The sequence below is a fragment of the Nannospalax galili genome, unplaced genomic scaffold, assembly GCF_000622305.1.
Source record: "Nannospalax galili isolate Female #2095 unplaced genomic scaffold, S.galili_v1.0 scaffold3983, whole genome shotgun sequence".
Classification (NCBI taxonomy): Eukaryota; Metazoa; Chordata; class Mammalia; order Rodentia; family Spalacidae; genus Nannospalax; species Nannospalax galili.
The window spans coordinates 38,079-62,234 of NW_008350125.1; the positions used below are offsets into that span (position 1 = coordinate 38,079).

General features: G+C 43.3%; 1 protein-coding gene across 1 annotated transcript in view; it reads right to left on the reverse strand.

The window, feature by feature from the left end:
• LOC103745383 (lamin tail domain-containing protein 1-like) overlaps positions 1-24,156 on the reverse strand; it is a 96,466-nt gene that overhangs the window by 14,559 nt on the left and 57,751 nt on the right. Inside the window, 5 exon segments of the mRNA XM_029570512.1 lie at positions 2,097-2,167; positions 2,170-2,212; positions 12,428-12,614; positions 22,375-22,573; positions 23,311-23,574. Coding sequence (XP_029426372.1) covers positions 2,097-2,167; positions 2,170-2,212; positions 12,428-12,614; positions 22,375-22,573; positions 23,311-23,574 — 764 coding nt within the window.

Here is a 24,156-nt window from a genome sequence, read left to right on the forward strand (position 1 = left end):
GGGAAGTTTGAGATGGGGTTTGAATAGGTAGCATTTAATAGATGGTATGGTTTGAGTTTGAAATATTACCCAGACATGTGGTTTGACCACTTGGTCACCATTTGATGGTGTTATTTGAGAGGTTGTTGAAACTTTCACAAGTGCTACCTGGCTAGAGGAAATAGGAATACGTATCTTGGGCTATTTCAGTGCCCTCCTGAAAGATCTCTCTGCTTCCTATTTCCCATGATGCAAGCAGTTCTCTCGTCACAAGATTCCACTGCCATGACTTTTTTGGCCAAGTGCATGCGGCCAACCAACATTTGGACTTAATCCTCTGAAACTGTGAACCTAACTTAGGCGGTTCCAATATGTAAAGTGGGAGGCAGAAACAAGACCATGTGGCTTGAAGGGACAGTTATATGACAGGCATTAACAGCAGTAAGGAAGGATTTATTGTGGCTCATGTTTTTGGGGGGTTTTAGTCCATTACGGAAGGGAAGACATGATGGAGTGGCTCCATGGTGATAGCGAGTATGCCTAGGAGACATGACAGGGAGGAGCCAGCCACCGTGTGCCCCAAGGACCCAGCCACAGTGACCCTGCTCCTCCAGTGAGGCTCCACTTCGTAAAGGCTCACAACTTCCTGAACAGCACCACCAGCTGGGAGATGGGTGTTCACAACACAAGCTTGCAGGGATGGAGGCTATTTTACCATCCCACCTTCACAGTCCTCATCTGAGTTTTTCTGATGATGTCTCAGGAAACTGCGTAAGTAACTCAGATTATTTATTCTTATTTTTCTAGCCAGTGAAAATTATCAGAAGTCTTATAAAATTCAGGTTGACCCAATAAAGACATGGAAAGCTGAGGGCAGGCTACTCGATTACATGCAGGGCAGGTCCTCCCTTCCAAATGACAGAGATGGTCAGAGAAAGGCATCAAACAGCTCTTAAAAAGTTATCCCAGCCACGAGGCTAGAGAGATGGCTAAGCAGGTAAGCCTGCCTGCCGTTCTTCCAGAGGACAAGAGTTCAGTTCCCAGGACTTATATCAAGCTGCTCACAACAACCTGTAAGTTCTGCTCCAGGGATCTTTGCAGGCACCTGCACATGTCACACACACACACACACACACACACACACACACACACACACACACACAATCTCTCTCTCTCTCTCTCAAAAAAATATATCCTAGCCTGTTTTACAGAAGTGTCATCCCACACATCTGTATAAAAGAGAAACACAGACTCTAGTCAGCAGATTATGGGTTTAGTAGTTCTGTGACACAGTAAATTAATCTAGGGATAAGAACAAAAGATAAGAATTTAAGAAAATTCTAGAGAACAGCTTCAAAAAACAAGTAGTACATGGTCATATACATTTAAAACCCAACTGGTACATTCTTAGGTATATATTTATGCTAGTATCATATCAAGGAAAACATAAAAATACTAGGGAGAATTATGGAAAGCCATTTCTATTGTATTTAATTTTATTGTGAATAAGACAGTCATTTCAGATTAAGACTGTACACCTTTCAGTAGAGCATGGGACCCCAAGAGGGGAAATCAAGTCTTTGTTTTAAATTCCCAGTGCTTAGTTCAGCCTAAAGATTAGGTAAGAATCTCAGCAAATATTTTGGGATGCACAGGCGACCAGAGAAGGCTGTGTGCAGGGCTTTCCTTACCCTTTGCTTCCAGATAGCTTCAGAAATAAAAAGTGAGCCATGCACAGTGGTGCACGCCTTTAATCCTAGCACTCGGGAGGTGGAAGGAAACATATCTCTGTGAGATAGAGGGCAGCCTGGTCTACATAGTGAGTTCCAGGTAAGCTGGGGCTAGAGGGAGACCGTTTCCTCAAACCCCCAAAGAATAAAACACAAATAAAATCTGCCCTTAATTCTGAGATCTGCAGTAACTTTCAGAAACACAGGGCATGACAATTCCTGCTGGCCAGTGGCAAGCACACCGAGGGGGTGCTATTGGTCTAGCTGGAGCCATGGTGTTCAGATGGTCAAGGTTTTCAGAAGAGAACACTAGCCAAGAGGGCTGATGGATGAGGCACAAGGTGGCGCTGGCAGCCCCATAACGGTTGTTGAGAACCAGATACATACCTCACCGTTGGGTTTGCATAGGATGGTTGTGCAGTCTGGACTCCACCGGAATCTGCTCTGCTCTTCCCAAAGTCTGTTGGTGGCTGTGGCTTCACATCTGAGGCTGTAGCCCACACCTTTGAAAAAGCAATTGCTGTTGGCAAACACCACTGGGGGTCAACATGGGTTTATGAATGTCATAATGTTATTGCGATTCATCTTTCTGAACAGATGGGGGTTCAGTGTCATTAAAGAGGGTTGGGGAGGGTCTCACTGTATTTACCTGAGCTGGGCTTGAATTCTTGGGTTCATGTGATCCTTCTGCCTTTGCCTCCTGAGTACCTGGCACTATAAAGGTATATGTGCTCCTAAGCCTGGCTTCAGATGACCTTTTAAACTATACTGTAACATCAAACGGACTGAACATGGTTTAAACAGCTGTCCAACCTAGTCTGTGGGCTGCAGGTGATTGAGAATAGCTTTGGTTACAGCCAACTCCAAATCATAACCTACTTAAAACATGATAGTTTTTAAAAACTTTATTACATTGTTCTTGAATGTGAACTTTGTAGATGATAAAGTCTTGTCTCAACATTACCCAAAATAAATCTGTTTGGGGCTGGAGAGATGCCTCAGTGGTTAAGAGCATTGGCTGCTCTTGCAGAGGACCTGGGTTCAGTTCCCAGTACCCACAAGGCAACTAAGAGCTGTCTGGAGCTTCCGTTCTAGGGGATCTGACATCCTCTTCTGGCCTCTGCAGGCACTGCAAGATGGGTGCACTCACACACATGCGGGAAATATACTCATACACATAAAATAGAAATAAAATAAAAAAATAAATGCATGTTTGCTCGCTCAACCTCTAGCCATGGATTGGACACTGCTGGTTGAAAGGGGAACACAAGAGAGCGGATCATCTACTTGGTACCTGTTTTCTGAGCAAAACAATCCTTTGTGTTTTAAGAATGTTTTCTTACAGCTGGTTATGGTAGTGCAGGCCTTTAATCCCAGCACTTGGGAGGCAGAGGCAGGTAGATATTTGGGAGTTTGAGGCCAGTCTGGTCTACACAGAGAGTTTTAGGACAGCTGGGGCTACAGGAAACCATCTCAAAAAACAAGAGGGGAAAAAAAGAATGTTTTATTAGTTTATAATAGATGGACGATAAAGCAAAATACATTGCATACTAAACTGAAGGTGGGGAGATTCAAGTGTGGATTCTGTAATGAAATGCTTCTTCTAATCATGTGGTCATTAAATTTTTTTTTAATTTCAAAAATAATAATTCTTCAAAACATAAAAATTTGCTCCTTAATAATTGGATGTGAAGATCATTATCACTGAAATCTACCTGATGACTTTATACCCATGCTCAGAGGCCAAGGAGCTCAGAAAGTAACCAACTGTGACTAGTAATAATCTGATATAGATTAGAAATGCATGTGCAAACATCTTAATGTCAATTGCATTAAAAATGAAGTTTTCTGTATGAAACTCTATTTTAATAATGAAACTGAGATCTTTTTTAAAGGTTAACACCTCATTTAACTTTATGTCTTATAGGGTTTATACTGAGTACATTATTGTATAACTGTAATAATTCACCTGTAAACCTAAAATTGTACAGTCAATTCTGAAAGAGATGCATCCTAGCTCAGAAAATTGTTATTGAATATGTCAATGCTGATATAATGAAATGCTTCTTCTAAGTATGTGATTATTAAATAAATAAATTTTAAAAATTATGTGTAAATAAAAGTAATGAAAGACTGATTGCATTCTGAAAAAACAAAAAAGAATGTTTTGTTACAGCTGGTTATGGTGGAGCACTCCTTTAATCCCAACACTTGGGAAGCAGAGGCAGGTGGTTTTTTGTGAGTTTGAGGCCAGCCTGGTCTACACAAAGAGTTTTAGGACAGCGGGAGCCTCAGGAAACAATCTGTAAACCATCTTTTCAAAAACCAGAGGGGAAAAAAAAAAGTTTTCTTAGTTTATAATAGCTGGATGATAAAGCAAAATATATTGTATACTAAATTGAAGAAAGCTGGGGAGATTGAAGTGGGGTACAGATTTATACCCGCACCATAAAGCATGACTCATGCTTAGTGGAGAGATCGGGTGGCCATAAGACCACTTATGTGAAGCCACAGGCAGGGAGGGGAGCTTTTCCTCTGGGAACTCAGCTCCTGGTATCCCCAGATCACAGGATTCTCAGCTCACTTGATCATCCCAGCTCAGAGTATTCCTGACTCACTGTATTCCCAGCTCAAGGTGTTCCAGTTCATGGCAACCCCCATGACTGATGTGGGGTATTTTCAACTCACCATATTCTGGAGTTATTCACAAACTGCGGATTTCCTGGTGCATGGTATTCCCAACTCACCTTATTCTCAAGTCACGATGTTCCCGGCTCATGATATTCCCATGTCGCAGCATTCTGAGGTCCTGGTATTCTGAGCTGCTGGTATTCACCTGTCACCTAATTCTCCACTCATGATGCTCCCAAGTCAAGGTAATCACAGCGCACAGAATTCCCAACTCACCTTTTTCTCAGTTCACAATGTTCCTAGTTCAAGATACTCCCAGCTCCTGGTATTCCCATGACCCAGGATTCTGAGATCCTGGTGTTCCCAGCACATGATATTCCTAACTCATGGTATCCCTAGCTCGGAACAGTCTCAGCTCCTGGTATTCCCATCTCATGCAATTCCTAGCTCAAGGCATTCCCAGCTCATGGTATTACTAGCTCATAATGTCATTCACAACACATGGTATTCCCAACCCACCTTGTTCTCTGCTCAGGATACTCTTAACTCCTGGTTATTTCCAGCTCCAGGTGTTCCCAATTCTGGTGTTCTCAGCTCCTGGTGTTCCCATCTTATGTATTCCCAGCTCACAATGTTCCCAGCTCATGCACTTGACAGCTCTCCTGGATCACAGCATTCCTAGCTCCTGGTTTTCTCAGCTCACATTAGGGATTCCTAACACCTTATTCTCAGCTCACGATGTTCCCAGGTCACTGCATTCCCAACTCTCCTTATCCACATCTCACGGCACTTGGATCCAACAGTATTCCAGCTCACAGGCTTCCCAGCTCCTGGTCTGCATATCACCTAATTCCCTGCTCGTGATGCTCCAGGTCAAGGTAATCAGAGGCATGAATTCCCAGCTCACCTTATTCACAGCTCATTGTACTCCTGGCTCTGGGAGTTTCCAGCTCCCTGTGCACCCAGCTCCTGCTGCGCCCAGCTCCTAGTAGTCCCATCTCCCACTATTCCCAGCTCAGGCCATTCCCATCTCTTTGTATTCTAAACCCACAGTATTCCTAGCTCAGGACATCTCAGCTGATATTAACTATTCCCAACTCCCCTTATTCTTAGCTCACCATGTTCCCAACCCATGCTATTCCTAACTCACCCTATTTATAGTTCATGACATTCCTATCTCATGATTTTCCAGATCCCAGTATTCCTAGATCATGACATTCCCAGGTCCTGGTATTTCCAGCTCTGATGCTGCCAGTCCTGGTTTTCCCATGTCCTGCTATTCCCATCTCATGGTACTCCTGCCTTTTGGTATTCTACTCTCCTGGTATTCCCGGCTCATGATAACCCCGGTTCCAGGTATTCCCTCATCACAGTATTCCCAACCCACCTTACTCTCAACTCAGGATGTTCCCAGCTCCAGTATTCTGAACTCCTGGCATTCCCACCTCTCTGTATCTCAGCTGATGCTGAGTATTCCCAGCTCACCTTATTCTCAGCTCAGGGTGTTCCCAGCTGCCCATATTACCAACTCTCCTTATTTGAAACTCATGGCATTCTCAGTTCATGCTATTCCTCACTCTTGGTATTCCTGGATCCCAGTATTCTGAGCTCCTGGTATTATCAGTTCATGGTAGTCCCCGCTCACAGCATTTCCAGCTCACAATATTCCCAGTTCCTGGTATTCAGAGCTCTCGTTATTCACAGCTCAAAGTATCCCTGAGCTCTAGTATTCAAAGTTTAAAATATCCAAAGTTCATGACACTCCTGGCTCTTGATATTCCTGGCTCATGGCAGTCCCGGCTCTTGGGATTTCAGGCTCATGGCATTCCCAGCTCTTGGTATTCCTGGCTCATGGCAGTCCCAGCTCTTGGTATTCCTGGCTCATGGTATTCCCAGCTCTTGTTATTTCCAGCTCACAATATTCCCACATCCTGGTTATCCCATCTCCTGCTATTCCCATCTCAAGGTATTCCCAGCTCATAGTATTTCTCATGCCATTCCCAACTCACCTTATTCTCAGCCCGTAATGTTCCCATCTCATGATATTCCTAATTCCTGGTATTCTTTGATCAAATTATTCCCAGGTATGCTGAACTCGTGGTATTCCCATCACTTCCTATTCTAAGCTCACGCTATTCCCAGCTTCTGGTTATCTCTAACTTATGTTAAGCATTCCCAACTCCCTTTATTCTCAGCTCACCTGTTCCCAGCTCAGAGTATTCCCAACTCACCCTATGTGCAGCTCGTGTTGTTCCTACCTTGTTGAATTCCCAGTTCATGATCTTCCTGTTCTTGGTATGCCCAGATCCCAGTATTCTGAGCTCCTCGTGTTTTCAGCCCCTGGGTGTTCGAGCTCAGAGTATCTCCAGCTCCTGCTACGCCCAGCTAATGGCATTCCCGGCTCATCACAATCCTAGAACATGGCATTTTCAGCTCTCAGTATTCAGAGCTCCTGGTGTTCCCAGCACAGAGTATCTCCAGCTCCTGGTGTTCCCAGCTCATGACAATCCTAGAACACGGCATTTCCAGCTCTCAGTATTCAGAGCTCCTGATATGACCAGGTCAAGCTGCTTACGACTTGTGGTATTCTCAGATCCTAGTATTCCTACCTCCTGTTCTTTCCAGCTGTTGATGATCCTATCTCATGACACTCCTAGCTCCCAGGATTTCCAGCTCCCAGTATTCCCAGCTCCTGGTAATCCTATCTCTTGGTATTCTAAGCTTATGACATTCCTAGCTCATGCTGTTTCCAGATAATCATGTTCCCTGCACATGGTATTCTCAGTGCATGGAATTCCCAACTCACCTTATTCTCAACTCAGGAAGTTCCCAGATCATGGTATTTCCAGCTCATAATTCTCTCTGATGCTGTCATTTCCAGTTCACAATGTTTCCAGCTCACGATGTTTCCAGCGCACGATGGTATTTTCAAAGTATTCCCAGCTCCTTAACATTCCCAGATCATGACATTCCCAGCTCGTGGTGTTTCCCAGGTCTGATTCCTGGTTCATGGCATTCCCAGCTCACTGGGTTCTCAGCTCACGGCATTCCCAGCTCATGATGTTCCCAGCTCATGCACCTGACAGCTCACCATGCTCCTGGATCACAGCATTCCCAGCTCACATTAGGGATTCCTAACACCTTTTTCTCAGCTCAAGATGTTCCCAGCTCACTGCATTTCCAACTCTCCTTATCTACATCTCAGGGCACTTGGATCTAACAGTATTCCAGTTCATGGGCTTCCCAGCTCCTGGTCTACATACCACCCAATTCTCTGCTCATGACACACCAGGTCAAGATAATCACATCCATGAATTTCCAACTCACCTTATTCACAGCTCATTGTATTCCTGGCTCTGAGAGTTTTCAGCTTCGGGTGCGCCCAGCTCCTGGTACACTTGAGCTCCTGGTACACTGAGCTCCTGGTGCACCCAGCTCCTGGTACACCGAACTCCTGGTGCGCCCAGCTCCTGGTAGTCCCTGCTCTTGGTAGTCCCAGATCCTGTTATTTCTAGTTCATAGTATTCCCAGCTCTTGCATTCCCAGCTCCTAGTCCTAGCTCTGCTCACATAATCCCAGATCCTGATTTTGTCTCCTGCTGTGCTATTTCCAGCTCTTGATATCTAAGCTCACGACACCCTAGTCCATGGTGTTCCCTCATAACTCTCAACTCGCAATGTTCCCATCTCAAGGTATTCACAGCTCCTGCTATTCCCTGATCATGGAATTCCCAGCTCCAGGTATTCTCAACACTGGTCTTCCCCTGTCCTCCTATTCCCAGCTCAGGGTGTTCCTATCTTTCTGCATTCTATGCTCACGGTATTCCCAGCTTCTGGTTATCTCTAGCTGATATTAAGTATTTCCAACTCCCCTTATTCTCAGCTCACCTGTTCCCAGCTCATAGTATACCCAACTTACCTTATGTGCAGCTCGTGTTGTTCCTACCTCATGGAATTCCCAGTTCATGATCTTCCTGTTCTTGGTATGCCCAGATCCCAATATTCTGAGCTCCTGGTGTTTTTCAGCTCCTGGTGTTTCAAGCTCCTGGTAACTGCAGCTCATGGTATTCCCAAGTCACAATATTCCCAGTTACTGGTACTCTCAGATCCTCTTGATACAAGATCCTGTTTTCCACAGCTCAGTGTCCCTGAGCACTGGTATTAACAGCTCAAAATAGTCACATCTCATTGAGTTTCCAGATCATGACATTCCTGGCTGAGAGAATTCCCAGCCTATGACATCCCCAGCTCCAGGTTCTCCTGGGTCATGGTATCCCCAGCTCACTTTTCCTGGGTGACAGTGTTTCCAGCTCCAGGTATTCTCTGATCAAGTTAGTCCCAGCTTCTGGTATTTCCAACTCACAGTATTCCCAGCTTACCTTATTCTCAGCTCTTGAAGCTTCTAGCTCAAGCTACTCAAGGTTCCTGGTATTCCAGTTCATAATATTCACAGTTCACCGTATTCTCAGCTCAAGGTGTCACCAGCTCCTAGTATTCCCAGCTCATAGCACTCCCACCTTCTGGTTATCCCAGCTCACATTGGGGATTCTCAGTTCACCACAAGCTCAGCCCACTGTGTTCTAACTCACCTTAATCTCAGCTCACAATACTCATACTGATGTTATATTGAGATTTTTGGTGTTCCCAGGTCCTGGTATTCACAGCTCCTGGTATTCCCAACTTACCTTATTGTCAGCACACGATGCTCACAGCCCAAGGTATTCCCAACTTATGGTACTCCTGGCTCATGATACTCCTACATCAGGGTAGAACCAGCTCATGGTATTTCCATACCCTGGTATTGATAGCTCTTCATATTCACAACTCAAGGTATTCCTAGCTCTTGGTATTCACAGCTCAAGGTATTCACAATTCAGGGCATTCCAGCTCAAGATATTCCCAGCTCAAGGTAATAATAGCTCAAGGCATTCACAGCCAAAGTATTCACAGCTCAAGGCATTCCCAATTCCTGGTATTCATAATTCAAGGAATTCCAGCTCAAGGCATTTACAGCTCAAGGTGTTCACAGCTCAAGGTATTCACAGCTCCTGGTACTCCCATCTCAAGGTGTCTACAGCTGAAGGCATTCACAGCTCCAGTATTCACAGCTCAAGGCATTCCCAGCTCAAATATTCACAACTCAAGGTATTCACAGCTTAAGGTATTTACAGCTCAAGGTATTTACACCTCCTGGTATTCCCAACTTACCTTACTGTCAGCCCATGATGCTCTCAGCCCAAGGTATTCCCAACTCATGGAACCCCTGGCTCATGATATTGCTAATTCACGGTATTCCTAGATCATGGTATTCCATATCCTGGTATTCTAAACTCAAGGTATTCACAGCTCAAGGTATTCTCAGCTCCTGGCATTCCCGCCTCAAGGTGTACACAGGTGAATATATTTACAGCTCCAGTATTCATAGCTCAAGGCATTCTAGCTCAAGTATTCACAGCTCAAGTATTTACAGTTCCTGGTATTCCCAACTTACCTTATTGTCAGCCCATGATCCTCTCAGCCCAAGGTATTCCCAACCCATGGTACTCCTGGCTCATGTGATTGCTAGTTCACGGTATTGCCAGCTCATGGTTTTTCCATATCCTGTATTCCTGACTCAAGGTATTTACAGCTCAAGGTATTCTCAGCTCCTGGTATTCCCATCTCAAGGCATTCCAGCTCAAGATATTTACAGCTCAAGTATTCATAGCTGAAGGCATTGACAGCTCAAGTATTCACAGCTCAAGGTATTCCCAGTTCCTGGTATTCACAATTTAAGGCCTTCCAGCTCAAGGTCTTTTACAGCTCAAAGTATTGACAGCTCAAGGCATTCACAGCTCAAGGTATTTACAGTTCCTGGTATTCCCAACTCAAGGTATTTATAGCTCAAAGTATTCTCAGCTCCTGGTATTCCCATCTCAAGGTGTTCAGAGCTCAAGGCATTCACAGCTCAAGTATTCACAGCTCAAGGTATTCCTAGTTCCTCGTATTCACAATTCAAGGCATTCCAGCAAAAGGTATTAACAGCTTATGTTATTTACAGCTCAAGGCATTCCCAGCTCAAGGCATTCCCAGCTCAATGTATTCCCAGCTCAAGGTGTTCACAGCTCAAGGTATTCACAGCTCAAGGTATTCACAGCTCGAGGTATTCACAGTTGCAGTATTCACAGCTCAAAGCATTCACAGCTCAAGGCATGCACAGGTCAAGTATTCACAGCTCAAGGTATTTACAGCTCCTGGTATTCCCAACTTACCTTATTGTAAGCCCATGATGCTTGCAGCCCAAGGTATTCCCAACTCACGGTACTCCTGGCTCATGATATTCCTAGTTCATGATATTTCCAAATCCTGTATTCCTGACTCAAGGCCTTCCCAGCTCAGGGCGTTCACAGCTCAAGGTATTCACAGCTCAAGGTATTCACTGCTCTAGACATTTACAGCTGAAGGCATTTCAGCTCAAGGTATTTACAGGTCAAGACATTCACAGCTCAAGTATTCACAGATCAAGGCATTCCCAGTTCCTGGTATTCACAATTCCAGGTATTCCAGCTCTCATATTCACAGCTGAAGGTATTAAGAGGTCAAGGCATTCACAGCTCAAGGTATTTACAGTTCCTCGTATTCCTAACTTACCTTGTTGTCAGCCCATAATGCTTGCACCACAAGGTGTTCCCAACTCATCTTACTCCTGCTTCATGATATTCCTAGTTCAAGGTATTTCCAGCTCATGGCATTTCCATATCCTGGTATTCAGAATTCAAGACATTCCAGCTCAAGGTATTCACAGCTCAAAGTATTCACAGCTCAAGGTATTCACAACTCAAGGTATTCACAGCTTAAGGTATTTACAGCTCAAGGTATTTACACCTCCTGGTATTCCCAATTTACCTTATTGTCAGCCCATGATGCTTGCAGCCCAAGGTATTCCCAACTCATGGTACTCCTGGCTCATGATATTGCTAGTTCACGGTGTTGCCAGTTCACGGTTTTTCCATATCTTGTATTCCTGACTCAAGGTATTTACAGCTCAAGGTATTCTCAGCTCCTGGTATTCCCATCTCAAGGCATTCCAGCTCAAGGTATTTACAGCTCAAGGTGTTCACAGCTCAAGGCATTGACAGCTCAAGTATTCACAACTCAAGGTATTCCCAGTTCCTGGTATTCACAATTCAAGGCATTCCAGCTCAAGGCATTCACAGCTCAAGGTATTTACAGTTCCTGGTATTCCCAACTCAAGGTATTTATAGCTCAAAGTATTCTCAGCTCCTGGTATTCCCATCTCAAGGCATTCCAGCTCAAGGTATTTACAGCTCAAGGTGTTCACAGCTCAAAGCATTCACAGCTCAAGGCATTCACAGCTCAAGGTATTTACAGTTCAAGGCATTCCCAGCTCAAGGCATTCCCAGCTCAATGTATTCCCAGCTCAAGGCATTCCCAGCTCAAGGTATTCACAGCTCTAGGTATTCACAGCTGGAGGCATTCCCAGCTCAATGTATTCCCAGCTCAAGGTGTTCACAGCTCAAAGCATTCACAGCTCAAGGCATTCACAGCTCAAGTATTCACAGCTCAAGGTATTTACAGCTCCTGGTATTCCCAACTTACCTTATTGTCAGCCCATGATGCTTGCAGCCCAAGGTATTCCCAACTCATGGTACTCCTGGCTCATGATATTTCCAGCTCATGGTATTTCCATATCCTCATATTCCCAACTCAAGATATTCCCAGCTCAAGGCATTCACAGCCCTACGGCATTCACAGCCAAGGCATTCCCAGCCCAAGGTGTTCCCAGCTCAAGGTATTCAGAGCTCAAGTATTCAAAACTCAAGGTATTTTACAGCTCAATGTGGTCATAGCTCAAGGTATTCACAGCTCCTGGTATTCCCTACTTACCTTATTGTCAGCCCATGATGCTCACAGCCCAAGGTATTCCCAACTCATGGTACTCTTGGCTCATGATATTCCTAGTTCACAGTATTCCCAGCCCACGCTATTCCCATCTCCTGGTATTCACAGCTCCTTCCTGGTATTCCAGCTCAAAATATTTCCACGTCACCCTCTTCTCAGCTCATGGTGTTTCCAGATCATACTCACCGTCACCATGGAATTGGCCTGCATTGTGATGTTGGGGAGGAAACGGTATGAGGAAACTGGATGTCCACCCACATTCTGCAGGAGAATGTGATCTCCAATCTCCATTTCTTTGTCAGTGGACGAGTTAACAAGTCTCACAAATAATCCCTTGATATTCACCTCAGCTATTTTAATATCTCCAAGAGAACTAGAAAACAAAAGGTATAGACGGTTAGGTGATCTGGATAGAAATGTCTTGGGCTCACATTAAAAACGTAATGTGATGCAAGCCTGTAATTTCAGCACTTGGGGTGCAGAGGCAGGAGAAGGGCAAGTTCAAGGTCAGCCTAGTGTCTGTGGCACGTTCCAAGCTAGCCAGGGCTACACAGACTGTCTCAAAAGAGAAATTAAAAGCAAAACCTTGAATAATAAATGTTAAGCTATGTACTCTCGTGGACATGGTCTACAAATCATGTATGTTAAAACTAACAAACATGCCTAGACCTCAGTTCCGATCTTTATCAGAACCTCACCATTTCACATAAAACAAAGAAAACCTGAAATGTTTTTAGGTGTCAGGGTGTCATGGGAAAATGATATGATTGGGATTTTCTCAGTTTCCCACTATCCAATATAAACCATTGTGACATGAAACAGGCAAATGGCAATCAAGAGGCTGAAGAGATGACTCAGTCATTGAGTGCTGACTGCTCCTGAAGAGGACTTGGGTTCAGTTCCCAGCACCTACATGGTGGATAACAGTCATCCTAACTCCAGTTCCAGGGGATCTGACACCCTCTTCTGACCTCCGCAGGCATTGCCTAACATTGGTGCACTTACAGGCATAACACTCATAAAAATAATAAATAAAAATATTTAACAGTTGAATAGCTTGATAATACTTACTGGATAAGGTGGGATTCCCTTTAGGTCTTTAAAATGGTCTCCTATCAAATTTTATGATGGAGGAGAAAGAGGAATCCAGGTCTCAGGTGTTATTATTTCAACATAATCTCCCTCTGTCTTTCATGATTGGGAAAACTTTCATCTAATCCTCTATCCCTCTCAATCTGTTGAAATTTAAGAAACTTAATTGGTCGTTTTAGTTGCCTTCTCCATTTGCGTCCCTCTATCGCTCCTTAGCTCTGTTCCTCTACAATTTCTTACTATAGGTCCAAATTCAAAAAACTTCAGGAAAACTAAAAATGTTTTCATGTCTATGTATGTGTGCATGGTATTTGTGCATGTGTTCTTGCATTCACAATGCACCCATGTGTGAGGTGCAAGGTGCTGATGTGTGCATGCATGTGTGGCGGCCTGGGGTTGACCCTGGCTACCTTCCTCTGTCCCTCTCCACCTTGTATGTTGAGGCAGGGTCTCTTGCTAAACCCAGAGCTTGTGAATTCATCTAGTCTGGCTGGCTGGCTGGCCCTGGGATCTCACTGGGATTACGTGGCTGTCTTGTCCAACCAGCTTTTACATGGTTTCTGGGGATCAGAAATCTAGTCCTCATGTTTGCATAGCAAATGCTTTACATATCTGAACCATCTCTCTGGCCTCTAAAATACACATTTTAAAAGCGTAATTTCAACAAAAATCTACCCCAAACCAAGATGAGGTGATTTATAATTGTCATTGTTGATTTTCATATTATTCTATGCTTGATTTATTTTATGTTCCTCTAAACCTGACCTATGTTATGGATTCTAAGCATCACATAGTCCCTAAAATTCCCCAAATCCCTCTCCTTCACTCCCCAGGTCTCCATCTGTTGCTTCACTCAGCTACTATGATTGCATACAGGGCTCCTCTAATTGTTTGCTCTTTTTTGTGTCCTAGATAAAAACTAGTTCTCTACTTTTGTCATGTTTTCCTCTAAGTGTTTCGAAAATTTGGTTTTCACATCCTTAATTTGTGTACTTTGTCATTTATTTTCTACCATCTATCATTTACCTATCTATCTATCTATCTATCTATCTATCTATCTTTCTATTTATCTACCTATCAATCATCTATCTCTATCATCTGTCTCTCATCTATGTATCATCTATGTATCATCTAGCATCTATCTATCTATCTATCTATCTATCATCTATCTACCTCTATCAGCTATCTCTCTATCATCTATCTATCTACCTATCTATCAATCATCTACCATCTATCTACCATATATCTATGCTCTAGCTATCATCTATCTCTACCACCTATCATCTATCAATCTCTATCATCTGTCTATCTATCAATCTCTATCATCTGTCTATCTCTGTCATCTGTCTATCATCTATCTGTTGTCCACCTCTATCATCTATCTATCTATCTATCTATCATCTATCTCTATCATCTACCTATCAGCTATCAATTATATCATCTATCATCTATCTATCATCTATCTATCATCTATCTATGTATCTATCAATCATCTATCTAACTCTATCATGTCTATCATCTATCATCTATCTAATCATCTATCTCTATCATGTATCTATATCATCTTTCTATCATCTAACTATCTATCTATCTATCTATCTTCTATCATTTATCTTTTTCTACATCTATCAATCTATCAATCATCTATCATCTGCCATTGCTCTGTCCCACTGTCTATTATTTATCTATCGATCATTTATCTACCTACTTACCTGTCTGTATCCAAAGCACCTCAACTTCAGATGTTGAAGTCCATTATAAGTTGGAAACATAAGCTAAAAACACATCCAGCACACCTCCACCCTACTGAACCTCACACCACCACAGCCACACAGCACCCTGTAGAGCTCACTGTTTGCCTCCACAGTAGCAGGGCTGCAAGCAGGGTAGCAAGCCCACTGCTGGCTGGAAAAAGGTCAAAGTTCCAAAGGCACTTTTTGTTAACTGTTTGTTGCACCACTGTAGAGCTGAAAACCTTCTAAGTTGAACTATCCCAAGGTCAAAGTTCCAGCATGGATGGAGAAAGCCTTCAGTGGCCCCATACCTATGAGGCCCTACTGGCAGCCGACAGCTGCTGGAGGAGGGGAAGCCATTTTTCTTTAGGGGATTTGACCACTGGTAGGTTGTCCATGCTCCAGTCACACACACAGCCGTTCACATAGGAACGGCGCCCATGCTCTAGTCACACACACACAGCTGTTCACGTAGGAGTGGCACCAGTGGACTCACTGTGATGTGAGAAAAAAAAAAAAACAGAGGACATGAAATTGGGAGGTGGACACATATGGGGGGTCATGAAGAGTAGGGGGGAAATGGGACCAAGCTTGGTGACCAGAGCTCAAGCCCCAAGACCCATGTGCTAGAGAGAACTGACTCCTGAAAGTTGTCTTGACTTCCACACCCATGCCATGGTACACAGCACACATGTGTGCATGCGCGCGCACACACACACACACACACACAATATGACAATATATAATTATAATATATAATAAATGTAATTAAAAATTTTAAACTGTAGTAAATAAAAGCAGGCCTTATTTCTATTTCTCTTAGGTCATGATGTTATTACAGCAGCCAAGCAAAACTAATATGCACAACTTACGATTACACAATTAGTGGACAGAACTGCTGTCCATTTCATCTCTAATTTTAGTTCCACTGCTGTCATCAGCAATTTCTTTCAGTGTCTCTTGTCTTCTATTTTTTGTGTTGATAAGCCACCTGCCATCCAATGATTGACCATCTTTAAATAAACACCTTTCACTTTTCTTTATAGATTCTGTTTTAGAAGTCTTTTAAAAATGTACCTAGGCTGGCTGGCTTGCTTCTGTCTTCCAAGTGGTGATGAGCCAGTAATGTTCACTGAATCTCTGGTCTGACGGCTTTCAGCAGAGTGAGAGAAACTCTCTGCTGTTGGTGAATATTCCAACTACACTGCTCTCACTCAGTTGTCCCTCTTCTTCAGTAAGCACAACTGTAAATAGTGACATTTCCTTTTACGATTCTTTCTAACATTTGTGTGTCTGTGTGTGTGGATGCAGGTGCCATGGTATGTGTGGAGGTCAGAGGACAGCTTGTGGGAGTCCACCATGTGTGTCCCAAGGCTCAAACTTGGGTCTTCATATTCGGTAGCAAGTACCTTCCCCTGCTGGTCCATCGCGCCGGCCCTAGGTTTCTTCTAAATTTTCCCTTGTTTATAAGCTATGCTTTTCTAAAACCCCTTGTTCTCTATAATCTAAACTGGATATTTTATTCTAAAATGATTCCAATATTACTAAAATGATAATTTGTTATTGGATTTTTTTTTTGGTAAAAGTTTGTAATAGAACTTTTTTGCTTTTGATTCTTTTACTTCTAGTGTGCCAATCTGGGCTAAAATTCTTAATTTTTCACAAAGTTCTTCCTGTAATTTACTCATTGCGTATTAGAAATCCTTCTCAGAAACCCACAATATGGCATCTCCTATGCTTGTTTCTGGTATCCACTGTTGACCTTTGTTTGGTCGACTTTTATTTGTTGTATTTATTTGCTGCTGTGCATGTCGTTAGCGTTGATTTGGTTTCTAATATTATGTGAAAACCTGCAGAAATCATTTAAGGTATTGTATAGTGTTTTACCAGTCAAGGGAGAATACACTGTCTGCTACTGGTAGACATATAAGTTGAAAGAGAAAAGCTCACATCGCTATAATTGAACCGGAGTTTGAAGTGGTTTGACACTAGGCCTGTCTACTTTGAACACAGTGTTATTTCACTACTCTGAAGTTCTAACTGAAAACCGGAGGGCGGCCCTCCTTGTCACATCCCAAATGCTATTTTTTTATCCTATGACTCTTCCGAAATCTCTAACTGCTCAGCCTCTGAGCTACTAATTTCAAACTGGCAGCTGCTTTGAGCATCTCCAAGCACCAGGCTGTGTCTGTAGGTACCAGCTCCTCTGGGGGACAGTGTGAGAACCAGGGACGAGCCTGCAGATGCTCTTGCTTTCCGCACCAAGTTCCCTTCAAAATAGTGGTCTCATGTCACACACACCAGAGTGTGGGAGCAGCTGTTTCAGAGGGATTTGCTCCTGAACTTACAGGACAGTTTCTTCTCTTTTGTGTGTTATTATGGTTCCAACTATACTGTGGATGTAATATCTCTTTTTTCAAATTCTTGGGAGTCTACAACATCGTCCTCAGCTCATTGTTACTGAATTCTCTGTAGGATCTTCTCATTTTCTCTATGTATTTTTACTTGTATGTATGTATGTTTACCGGCATGATGTTATGTGTATCATAGGCATGCAGGAGCCCATGGAGGTCAGAAGAGGACATCAGAACTCTAGGGAGTTGGAGTTACAGGCAGTTGTGATCCACCAGGTAGGTGATGGGAACTGAACCTGTGTCCTCTGCAAGAGCAGTCACACTTTTTTGCTTTTCAGATTTTCTTCCTTTTCCCAGAGTAAGACTCTGTCTGACTTTTGTTTTCATACAGATGGAGACTGGTAGAGTGCAAACGTTTGTTATCATCACATGTGAGTATTTGTAGTTGCTTCTCAAAAATCTTAGAGCACTCAAGGGAACTGTTTATCATCCTAAACTTACATTTTATGCACATATCTATGACAAATTTGCTTGTCTGGAAGGAAATAAGACATTCCTAGTGTCAGGGGACTTTGCTTGCCTGGCATTCAATATGAGACCAAAGGCTACAGGAAAAACACTTCACACATTCCGTGGAAATCCAGAGGCAGCTATTAACCTGCTGTCACACAGGCTGTAGTAGCTATTGTTCCTCTTCCCAGCAAGCCTTTGCATTATCTGTGCATAAGTGTCTTGAGACTTTTGCTTCTGATCTGTGATTGGCTTAGAGTATGGCTTGATGTGCCAATTATCTTCTCTGTAGCCTTGGCACACACTGGACAGACACCAGGCTATGCACTACAAAAATAAATCACATTCCATTATGTAAGCACTAATTCATGTGGTTGCTGGTTATGAAAGCACCGATCTATGCGGCTGCTGGATTCTCCTTGACGGTGTCATGCTGTCTGGATGCTTCCAAGGTCCTGTTACACTGAGGTTTTCTGTCGCTGTCTTTAGGATTTCAGTCTCTCCAACCTGCATGCAGCATTCTCTACATAAGCTGGTGTCTCCATTTGTAATTGGGGTAATGGGGACAGTACAGTCTGGTGAAAGAGGAAAGTAGCATCCAGGACTCAGGTCTTTGAGACTGTGCAAGACTTAGGGAACTTGTTTAGAACATTCATGCGACGGAGAAGAGCATTCACTCCTAAAAGGTTTAGCGAGCGATCCTGAATGTGGTAGGGAGGTGAATTCTCCCCGCTCTGCCACCAGGTTCCAATTCATTCACAAGAAGAATCAATGGGCTCAGTCTGAATTGTTCTGACTCCAGACCTCACAATGCAGAAACTGCTTGGGAATTGTCTTTGCTAGCTTGAATTGTCAACTTGACACAGTCTGGAGTCATCTGAGGGGAAAGCCTCAACTGAGGGATAGCCTCAACCAGACCACCCAGTGGCTATGTCTGTGGGGGATGGTCTTCATTGTTAACCGACACCCAGTGTTGTGCACTGTGGGGAGCACTAGCCCCTGGGCAGATGGTCCTGCACTGTAGAAGAAAGCTAGCTAAGCCTAGCAAGCAGCAAGCAGATGGTCCCCCCTGGTTCCAGCTTTCAAGGCCCTGTGAGAGTTCCTGCCCTGACTTCCCTCAGTCATGGACTACACGTATAAGCATAATAAATCCTTTCGTCCCGAGTTGCTTTTGGTCAGTGTTTTATCACAGCAACAGAAAACAAACTAGGAGTAGAGATGGAGGATGGATGGGAAGGTGGCCTTCTTAATACTGCCTGCCCACTCCTGAGGCATCAAGAAGCCCAGGTAGGGCTTGGATACGGGGTTGTGCTCAGCAGGACTTGGATATATGGGGTGTGCTCAGTAGGACTTGGATATAGAGGGTATGCTCAGTAGGACTTGGATATGGGGGTGTGCTCAGCAGGACTTGGATATATGGGGTGTGCTCAGCAGGACTTGGATATAGGGGGTGTGCTCAGTAGGACTTGGATATAGGGGGTATGCTCAGTAGGACTTGGCTATGGGGTTGTGCTCAGTAGGACTTGGATATATGGGGTGTGCTCAGCAGGGCTTGGATATGGGAATGTGCTAAGTAGGGCTTGGATATGAGGGTGTGCTCAGTAGGGCTTGGCTATGGGGTTGTGCTCAGTAGGGCTTGGATATGGGAGGTGGGGTGTGCTCAGCAGGGCTTGGATATGGGAATGTGCTAAGTAGGGCTTGGATATGAGGGTGTGCTCAGTACGGCTTGGCTATGGGGTTGTGCTCAGTAGGGCTTGGATATGGGAGGTGTGCTCAGTAGGACTTAGATATGGGGTTGTACTTAGTAGGGCTTGGATATAGAAGGTGTGTGCAGTAGGGCTTGGATATAGAGGGTGTGCTTACAAATGTAACTACTAGGAATTCTAAAAGAATCTCTAATTCATGTCCTGTTTGCTCACGAACCCATTTTCTTTTGCGGGCAGATATTAACCCTAGAGATGGTGAACAGTGACAGAAGAGGACCAACAGCTTCGATTGAAAACATCCAAACTTCATACCCACTTCTCTTTTCACTGACGACAGGACAGAAATGGATTTATCCTCCCACGTGAAACAGCTAAACACCCACAAAAAAATTATATGACACTGTTTATGGAGATATTGGGACACTGACTGATTAGAAATGGTAAAGCCCAAGAGACAGGAAACCAATGTAATAAGCTTATAAGTCTCCCCCATCCCTCAAGAGACAGGAAACCATGCAGAATCTGGTGGGTTCTTTGACCAGGTTAAACCTGGGGAGGTCAAGGTGGCTGGAGGTCACAGGTCAAGGAACAGGCAGAAGATGGCATCCCTCACAGAGAGAGCTCTGGGAGTTTCAAATGGTCTCCTATGAGTTCTCGCCTAAGGACTAAGCAGAACTGTATTTGAGTAAATTCCCTAAGACCTCAGGAAAAGACTTGAAAGGATTAGCAGGAAGAGGGTTCCCACAGGGGCAGGAACAGTGTCAGTTCCCACAAGCTGGGGGAAAACTCTCCTAAGTCCTAGGCCACTGCACAGTCCTCAGCAGAGTCTTAGGTCAGTAGTGGGGAATATTTAGTCCTAGACTACACATTGTTCCCACCTAACAAATCTTAGAAGGAGGCTCAGACTAGTTCCAAAGAATTCAAGTATATCCCAGGAGAAATCTTACAAATTTTACAGGAATATAAAAAGAAATTAAAGCTCTGAAACACAGTAAAATTTATTCACAATTTTTGGCATCTAATTAAACAATTCCTAGGCATACCCAGAATACAGAAACTATAATATGCAATTAGAAGAAAAATTAAAAAGAACTGACCTGGTATTGACACAAATGGGAGAAGAAGAAAAGGAAAAATCGGAACGACATTTGTCTGTTGACAAGAGTTAAAGGAAGATTAAACCAGTATGTGGATGCTGAAAGGAACACTACAAGGACAGGATTAACAATCACTGGGGCTGAAACCAGAGACTGAAAACACAGTAAACACACTATACAAAGAGAAACAAACAAAGAAAAAAATACTTAAAGAAGTAAAATAGGAGCGTTAGAGAATTGTGTCACAATTTCAGGTGGCCCTGATACCTGTGTAACCAGAGCCCCTTGAAAGAGAGATTTTGAACATAGCATGATCAAAAAGTTTTCAAATTTTAAACTTCGGATCCATATTTAATCACCATGATCATAGGAAATCTGAAGTTACATTAAGGTACACCCTGACCAAATTTCCCCCGAGCAGTCACAGGTCTGGCAGATACTCTATCAGTAAAGTGCTTGACGCAAACCTGAGGATCCGAATTTGACCCCTTACAAGCCATGTAAAAAACCCAGGTGTGGCCAGGCGTGGTGGCACATGCCTTTAATCCCAGCACTCAGGAGGCAGAGGCAGGCGGATCTCTTTGAGTTCAAGGCCAGCCTGGTCTACATAGTGAGTTCCAGGACAGCTGGGGCTACAGGGAAACCCTGTCTCAAAAAGACAAAAAAAAAAATGCCAGGTGTGGTGGTGCACACTTGTAATCCAAGAACTGGGAAGGCAGAGACATGCAGATCTCTGTGGCTCACTGGCCTGCAGCTCACTGGCCACCCAGCTTAGCCTGCATGAGCTCCAGGACAATGAGACCCTGTCTCAAGAAACAGGGTAGATCGCTCCTGAGGAACGACACCCAATTTGACTAAATTTGACCTCTGTCCTCCATACACACACACACACACACACACACACACACACTCACTCACTCACACCACAATTGGATTCAGAAGTATTCAAAAGGTTTTATATACTTTTTTCTTAAATCATCACTTAGTATGGTAGGTACTGATTGTGACAGAGAGGTTTCAGGGAGTTGAGAAAACACTTAGATTTTCTCCCTTATTATGTGGCCTGAGTGACTGGTTTTAGGAAACATGCCTAAGAGAACTGGACAGTCAACTCTGTCTACCTACTTCCTCTAGCACCCTGGGTCAACCTGCCTTTATTAATCAGCCTTTTTTACAGTAAGTGCAGCCGGATTAGGAAAACAGCCAGCTGAGCCAGTTGTCTTTCTGTCCTAACACCAACTTTCTTCTTGATCAATTCTTTTTCGTGGACACTGACAACCATAAAGATGGATCACTGAGCAAAAATGCATTTTGCTCTTGTCTTTAACTCAAGAGGCTCATGGAAGAAAATAAAATAAAGCCATCTGGATGATTCCCTAACAACAGAAGGCCCATGAATAACTGAGCTGACAATCTGTATGGAATGTATAGCTCTGTTTTCTCTGGAGTCTTTGGAAGTTTGCATTCCTTATTCGTTTCCCCACTAAGTTGAATCAGTTGCTTCTATTTGCTCAGAACACGGAAAGTTCTTAGGGTTTTTGATAAATACATGGATCCAATAACAGTCCAGAGCACTACTTCCTACTGACCTACAGTTTCACCTCAGCAGTAAATGGCCAACTATTCAAACGGAATGTGTACCTGGATGTAAACTGGCCAACTTCTTCGAGTATCACAGAGAGGTGTCTGCTTTCATCTTCCTCCATGTGGGATGAATGCACAGGAAGTTTGTTCGAAGCTCCAAACAAAGAAAGGAAATAATCTTCTCCGTCCCCCAAAATTAATGTCTCTGAGTCTAGACCCAGTAGCTGCTGTTTCTTTGGAAGCAAGAAGCTTGGGCCTTTCAAAGAAATTGGACAAGGAAATGTGACAGATGTAAATAACCAAACATCAAAAGAATCCTTGGCCATAAATTATCTCTGTCCCCTGCGTCGACAGAACCTTCTTTACAGATCTTACTGCCCTGCCAGACTCCACGACAAGTGAGAAATCAAATGTTAAAGGAAAGTCTTTAAGACAGTCAGCAAATGGTATTTCCAGGGACACACTCACTTCCTACAGGTTTTTTTGACTGTCTTAAATGATCAGTTGTATCATGATGTTTGTACAGATTGTGTTGCTGTTTTTTTCTCCAGTGTCTGTAGGAAATTCACATTTCTTGCTGGAGTCCCTACCAGGAGCATAATGGATGTTTAACTGACTATTTACTGTACTTTCTTAGAAACATCATCAGTTTGTTAGTGGATACATATTTGATCCTGTCAAATTTGGATATTATATTTACTAATAAAGCCTTATTTTAGTTGAGATTTGTTATACTGCCCAAATTATAATCATTATATAAATTAAAGCCTCAGTTGAGTCCTTTTATACAAATGGTTAGGGCACTTTACCAGATAAAGATTTAGACTTCTGTGAGCCAAAACACACACTTTATTACAAAGATAGTGATTGATTAGATCCTTTACTATAGCGGAGCTAGTCTAACATGCAACACAGAGAAAATGGCATTACTGGGAATAAATGATAAACTGTCAGTCAGGCTAGGCGGCTTTCAAAATAATCTCTGCTACATACTTTGCTTTCCTGCGCTGGTGTCTGCTCGGGAGTGGCTCATTAAGGTAGATTTAGAAGTCAGTGGTCCCATGGATGATAAGGTTATCCCACTGTTCTGAGTGCTGGTGATGTGGCAGAAGCTGAGAGGCATTTCTTGGTAAAATGACTGTGACATCTCTATCGATGTGGTATCTGAATCTGTCCTCTTGGGGAGAAAATGGACCGAAGATGGCTTTTTTGTTGGGCTTAGAACACCAGATTTGTCTTCTCTTCTACATGCAAAAGCTTTATAATGAGAAAAGTACGAAAGTCAAAATGGCTATGAAAATACTTAAGAAGCATGAGATGTTATTCAGAATTCTGCTTTCTGAAAGTACCACACAGCTAACAAGAGTTCCACAGCATCCGGAAACTCTAGTTCCAACAATCTAAACAAAGCAGGTCTGTATTCTTTTATAATTTCTTTCATTTTTAACTTAAAGATAAAATTTCCTACGGCTGATGCTTCTGAAAATTAAAAATTGACAATAATCACTTTATGTCACCAACCAGGAATTTTTGGCATTTCTTTTGAGGCTTTTTAATACTTTTTTTTCACTATAAGATTAATACTTGTTGCTGCTTAACTAATTTTCCAGTATGAGCAAAATTTTGGTGGTTAATAACTGCTTTCTAATAATTCTCTCCCTCTACCTTCTCTCTCCTCTCCCTCCCTCCCCTCCCTTCCCTCTTCTCCCTCCTCTCTCTCCCTCCTTTCCTCCCTCCCTCCCTCCTTCCCTCCCTCCCTCTTCTCCCTCTCTCTCTTCTCCCTCTCTTCCCTCCTTCCCATCCCTCCTTTCCCTCCCTTCCCTCCCACCCTCCCTCCCC